Here is a 7,116-nt window from a genome sequence, read left to right on the forward strand (position 1 = left end):
TTTGGATATTTCATAATGGAACAGAATAAAAAGTCCATTCCAATGTTTGGAAAATGGATGGAATGGCAGGACCAATATCTTTATTAGAATGGTTTCATTTTATCCCCTCAACTTGGGAGGAAAGAAAAAAAAGGTAATGGATGGAATGGAACAAATTCCATCATGTTCACGTTGCATTACCCTCCATTCCCCAGCATTCCGTTCCTTTTCATCAATCCAAATATAGCCCAAGGACTCCAAAGAGACATCAAATTATAGTCCAATTGTATTTTCTACCAAATCATCTCACTTCAAAAGCAAAATTAGAATAAAAGTTAAATAATAATATACAAAATATCACAATACCACATTCATGTTTTCGACAGGTTTCCCATCAAATTCAACGACAACATCGCCTGGACGGAACCCAGAATAATCACTAGGGGACCCGGGAGTTGCCTAGTCAAAAACTTTCAAGTCATATAATTTCAAGAATTCTAAGGGTTGCCTTGCATTAGTGAACGCAATGCATATTATTCCAGAAAAGAAACAATTCCATGCAGAGGATAATTACAATGAAAAACATAAATTAAGAAAAACCAAATCAAATAGAGAATTGCACATTTGCCACATGATCAGAAAGTGCAGGAAGTGGCCTCTATTAGTCTTTCCATTCTTTAACTTCTTCATTAACAAATTAAGCATTGTATAGCTCATGGTTTCTCAGTTTTCTAGGTTCCTATTTCCTAGTTTTCTAGTTTACTAATCCATTATCATTCACAAATACACAACATCCATCCCTAATTCTGGATCCACAAAGAGCCATTGTTCAAGAAAGCAGCCTGCTACATATAACAAGCTTGTGAAAGTGTGAACTGACCACTGCTTCACTAAAATAGTCTCTTTGGAAAGTTGACATCCTAACAAAAAGAAATATTATTTATTGGCCAATGCATTGCCCTCAAAGAAGGCAGATAATTTTAACAAAAATCCTTTACTTGTTGCCAACATATTTGCAACTGATTTGTCTCCCAAAAAAAGCATAAAGATTATGTCCAGTGAATGTAGACTTTGAAAAATTACACAAATACAATTTCAAGGGCCATTTGCTCATACTGGCACAGTAGAGTGTGTAAAAAAGTAGGATAGATAGAAATGACTAATTCGGGACATACCGATGATACAAAAATGCCCTTATCCATGTTAGGGAATGAAGCATCTATCTTTTGAAGCAGCGCATTAATCATCTCGTTAAGATCATGCCCTTTTAGCCCAATCCAAGGCTGCACTACTCTCCTGGACAACATTAAGTAATGTTTATTGACTTCCTCAACCTGCTAGAGATCAACTACTAGTGTATGAATTTGACATAAAAATATTTAAATCAATAATGTTTTATGGACTATTTGTATAATATATTAAAATGAAAATTGTAAAATATTTTGCGTAATTTAACTTGGGAAAAGTGTTTATCATTTAAAATGACACAACTTATATCTTTTCACTCTCACAAAGAGGTGGGACCCACACCTTTATTTTTTTTGTCAACTTTATCTCTTTCTTTATCTATCTTTTTCTCTCTCTTAAAATGACACAACTTTACATCCTTTAAAATGACACACACTTAACCCATTTAACTTTCATCTCATAATGTAAAACATCCTTTTCTGAATGTAACATAACACAAATGACAAGCTGACAATATTTTACAACAAATTACATCCTATTTTCCAATGCATGTGGAATAAAAATAGTAAGGATAAAATCAATAACATACCCATTTTTCTTGAAATGCTCTATAATTTTAGGCACAGAGTCGATTGGTACAGAAAAACTCAACCCATCAGCAACCATCATTTTCATGAGGTTCACACCAATAACTTCTCCGTCCATGTTGACAAGAGGTCCTCCAGAATTTCCCTATACCATAGAAGGAGATAAAAACACGCAAGCATACTGAATAAACATGCACATGAAGATTTGGTCCGTACAACAAATGCAAACCAAGTTGGGTACATTGGGAGCTTATGGGGAGAAAGAGAGGAAAATATACCTCATTGATTGCACAATCTGTTTGTAAATACTCTCTTGGCGTGCCATTAAAACCCAAATCACTACTTTTCCGGTCAACACAACTATGCGAAAATCATACAAGACATAAATTTCATTAGTCAAAAAGAAAACCAGGAGCCCCTTTTTAAAACTTAATAAGCTTCATGGTCAAATAATAAGTTACTGCGCCAAACAACCATATAGCTTTAGCTTCCAAAATCTATTATATGAGATGGCAAAGTTTAAAACAAAAGAAAAAAGCTTAAAACAATGACCCATCTATTATTATCTGAAATTTTTTCTTCACACCTTACAATGCCCAAAGTGACAGTATTCTGAAGGGAATGCGTACAGCCCATGGCTATTACTAAATCCTCAGGACGAAGCGTACTTGAAGAACCAAGTTTTGCTTCTGGTAGTGGGGTTTCAGAATTGATCTTCACAATAGCAATATCTGAATGCATGTCAGCATTTACCACTTTACCCTGAAATGTCCTTCCATCTTGCAAAGTGACTTCAACCTGTACAATCAACCATTGGTTGTAAAACCCAAAAATGAGTGTCCATAGTCATACTTTGTCATATATACATCTGATGTCTTCATGGAGCCAAAATAGTGAAGGAAAAAAAAAACCACTTTTCGTTAAACCCGACTAGCGAGTGTGGGATGGAGAAAATCTTTGTACGCAGCCCTACCCTTACATAATTGCAAAGAGGTTGTTTCCTGGATTCAAACCCATAACCTTTAAATCATGAAGGAATAGTTTTATCACTGCTCTGGTTCGCCCCTTGGAGCCAAAATAATGAGAATGGGAAAAATGTTATTTATACAAAAAAAAAAAAAAAAACTCGCATATGAATAGTCTAAAATGATTTACAGGTAGAGATAATTTAATAAAGGGCTTTATGATTCTCACGTTACATGAGAAGGGAATTCTTATGTCAGAGATAAAAAATATATAGGACTCATATATTAGAAAAAATCATGTATGGAGCCCATATCAGCACGGAAATCGAAGGGTGTGTAGGAGAATTATAATTCTTATATTACATGAGAATTATAAAACCCTTTAATAAAAGATTACACATTCAAGTTAAACCAACCATTCTGCCAAGTAAGCTAAAGCACAAAGCCTACGACTAAAGGAGTAACTCATCTGTCTGTCACTCTTTACACTCAATAATAAAATATCATATATGATTGCAAGGAGGTGTTGTGCTTGTGCAATACTAAGGTATGTGATAGGAACCCACCCATAAATAGGGTGTACGCCAGGGGGCACCATAGAGAATCAGGCTTATAAAAGGGTGACTAGATGGTTGATGATGCTATAACAGCTTCTGAGGAAGGAGTACATAAGAACAAGGAAGAGATAGAAGAGGTGCAACAATAACTGAGACAGAAATCGAAAGGGGGAGAGAATGGCCTCCAAAGCCGGATATCATTTTCTTTTCTGTACTTCTCCATACGCACGCCAACCAATGGCGTAGACACGTTATATTTAGGTAGGGCCTAGGCTCCGGCTATATTTTAACAAATTTTATTTATTATATAGAGTTATATAAGTAATTATAATTGGGTCCTAGCTAAAATTATAAGTTGGCCCTAGCTAAAATTTTAACAATGGTAACAGACGAAGATTTAGAGCTGTGCTTTATTGCTTTCTTCTTCTTCTCCTTTTATCTTTTTTTAATTAGGGTTTTCTTTAAACCTTTTTTTCTTATTCACACTCACCACCTGAAACCTAGCCATTCTGCGACAAGGTACGGTGTTTTGTTCCTTTCTCAAGATTTTAAGAATACATGTTCTCGGAATATGCATTGGTAATTATATTGTTCGCTCGGGGAAAAATTTGATTTATATTTTTAAACCTTGTAAAAGAGAATTTCTTTGTCTTTGCTGATCATAATTGTTTATTGGGTGTTTTTAACATGAGTGAAATTCATGTCTCTTTTGTTTTTTATTTACAACTTTTTGTGTGTGGTTGTATTTATTGAATTTATTTCTTTTGAAAAATGGAGTGTTATTTTACATTTATCTTTTTTTAAATATTATTTTAATATAGAGCTACTGTTGCTATTGGTAATGGAATTGAATTGTTTCTTAGTGTTATTTGTATTTGATTTCACAACAGGAATGAGAAATTTAGCTATAAACTAGTGAAAATTGCTAAGGAAAAAAACAATGAAGATATATGTATATATATGGAGTACAAAAATTTCTTGTACATATTCATTAACAACTTCTTCTTTTTTTGTATTTTTAAACTGGCCTTTACTTATCTCATGTTGTAAGAGAGAAGTTATCTTATGTTGTGAGATAAATTATGTGGGGCCCACCATTTTTAAAAAAAGAAAAAAGAAAAAAAGAAAAAAAAGTGAGGCACATATTTTTATGTGAGTGTAACCTGAGAGATGAATCTTATGCAACATAAGAGTATAATTTCCCTTTTAAAATTTGTAAAATATCTAAACACTGATTAAATAATTTATGTGGATCCAATGTCATTTAAATGATTTTAGACATTTGTCACTAATTGTTCCATGTTTTTTTTTCAAGGAAATATTTCTCATTTCGTTGGAGATAGCTCTCTCATGTTATACACTGATCGAATTTTGTGCTAGCTTTTTCCATTTCTTTTTTCTTTTGTTTTAAAGTGTGGACCCCATATATTTATCTCGCACACATGAGAGAACTATCTCAAGCAACATGAGATTAGTAACTCCCTTCTTTTGAATTGTGAAGTTTGTTGTCTCTCTACATTGATGTTCTTCACAGATCACAACTAAGGGTATAAATGGGCCAATTAAGGCCAAACTTTGGCTTTGATGACCTAAGCCTATGTAAAATATTTAGATCTTATATTAGCCTATTAGCCTATTAAAGACTTGATTTATAGGTTTGGCCTGACCTATTATAAAAAACTAAAAAACCTAATACAACATATACGGCCTACCAAGTTGCAAACTAAAGTTTATAGGCCCAACCAAATTAAAATATAAAAGATAAAAACAATTATTCACAAAGATCACATGAAATAAATTTTCACTAACATCACATGAAATAAAATTCCATTAACTTCATATGAAATAATGTTCATAAAGATCACATGAAAATGTTCATAAAAATCACATGAAAATTTTACATATGTATATATACATATAATTTGCACTTTCTTCACTAAATTAATTTTATATTATATTTTAAATATTAAATAAATATTTATTATTTGTTAAAATAACATCAATCCTATTACTTTAAAAATTTTAAGTAAATTTTTTCTAATAAATTTGTATAATTATAAAAATATTTTGATAATTTCATATGTCAAACTTTTGGCCCCGACTAAAATTAAATCCTGGCTCTGACACTGACTCCACCGATATCATCATGATATTCAGTGAGCTTAATGCAAAAATCCATAGTTTCAGCTTTATTTTGTGTAATTTTACTTTGGGTTCTATCAGTGTGCCAAAGAATCATTTCCATTCAGTTGTGAAGGCAATCAAAACTAGTTGAATAACAATTTAGTAATACCCTATTTTGTTGGGAATGGACCAATGAATTTTCAAACCATGACTTAGAAAGTTCTGACTTACCCAAACCATATCCTAAGCCACCCTAGCTTTGTCTCACCCAAGAAATCTATCAAAAAAATTCCTATAACTCTAACTTGAAGTTAGATTCATGTCAATGTACTCGAGACATATGTTTGAGAAACACCCATATTGTACAAGATCTTAAATTTGCATCACATAAAGCTTTAATGTTACAAGTCTATGTTGGAAAGATATGACTTAGCATGTACACAAACCTTCCCTTTGTAAAAACTTCTGGTGCCTTGAAAATCAACCACGACATGAGCACATGTCAAGATTGTACCATCCTTGTCGATGATGGTTCCCGATCCTATACTCCTTTTGGTAGTAATACCATTCAAATCTACACGGTTGATGCCTAATCTTCAGAATAAACTAAAAGGGCATCAAAGCACAAAACTTTTTAAGGTTAAAAAAGAACCCTAAATGTATACCTTGGGAAACCACAATAGTAACAACGGAAGGTCCAACTTTAGCAGCAGCATTTGCAATAGTATGTCTGCCAAAATAATCACTTGAACTTGACCTATCACCAACAGCCCCAGAAGTTTCCTCAGATATGTTCATGACGATCGTCAACGTTCGTTAAGCTTCCACACTCTTCCCCACAAAGACAACGATCAACGAGCAACGAAACGAAAACAAAGCAGAGTCTTGCTTTTCAAAATTCAAAACCGCGGGCTAAAGCTGAAATTAGTTAATGGGCACCGAAGCAACAACTTGATGCCTCTCTTTGGAGCAACGTAGTTCCACATCAGAAAAGGAACAGTTTAATTCATATAACTAACTATAATGTTAAGATTATGACACGTGGATAAGTAAAACAGAATGAGGCATGTGTTGGTTACATTCTATTACGCTTTCCCGCTTTTAGCTTTTCTCTTTTTCTTTCTTACAATGGTTGTATAAATACTGGAAGGATGAATGAATGTGAATCAGAGTTCTCATAATGAATATTTCTTTTATGAAACTTAAGAGCCTCTGCTTACGAGTGTTTATACTTTATACAAATATAATTGGGGTATGAATGAATGTAAATAACTGGTATGAATGAATGTATGAATGAATGTATGAATGTTCTTGAGAAAGCTCTTCAATTGATGCACAAGAAAGAATCCTAATATTAAAAATATAATTTTCTATTTTCTTTCTTGTATATTCTTCTCTCTTCTATTTCTCGTATTTTCTCCACACTGAAATAATATGCAATGAGCCCTATTTATAATAATAACATCTTAATCTATTATGCAATGCAATCCTAATCAAATCTTTGGCATTTTATTTCTCTTACATGAAATCTAAAAAGATAAAATCTTTCCTAATCTTTACTTGATTCCATGCTTTTATATCTCTTCATGATATCTTCCATATCTTCTCCAATCTTTATGGAATCTTCAATTATCTTGAATACTGATCCCATGATATCTTTCATATCTTCTTCAATTTTCATGCAACCTTCAATTATCTTGAATACTATTTCAAATC

The 7,116-nt window shown here is 32.7% G+C and overlaps 1 protein-coding gene across 1 annotated transcript; it reads right to left on the bottom strand.

Annotated features, from left to right (window-relative positions):
• Positions 1 to 345: 345 nt before the first annotated feature.
• On the bottom strand, positions 346 to 6,198 carry LOC133288352 (putative protease Do-like 14; the record flags this gene model as incomplete). Its single annotated transcript, XM_061486079.1, has 7 exons — positions 6,066 to 6,198; positions 5,847 to 5,974; positions 2,341 to 2,552; positions 2,033 to 2,114; positions 1,757 to 1,899; positions 1,155 to 1,275; positions 346 to 438 (listed from the first exon to the last, which is right to left on the bottom strand). Coding segments are annotated over exons 1-7 (912 nt in total), but the record flags the coding sequence as incomplete, so codon positions are not given.
• Between the last annotated feature and the right edge of the window lie 918 nt (positions 6,199 to 7,116).

The sequence above is a fragment of the Gastrolobium bilobum genome, unplaced genomic scaffold, assembly GCF_033153095.1.
Source record: "Gastrolobium bilobum isolate Gb01-03AN ecotype WA unplaced genomic scaffold, APGP_CSIRO_Gbil_v1 utg40870, whole genome shotgun sequence".
In the NCBI taxonomy this organism is placed as follows: Eukaryota; Viridiplantae; Streptophyta; class Magnoliopsida; order Fabales; family Fabaceae; genus Gastrolobium; species Gastrolobium bilobum.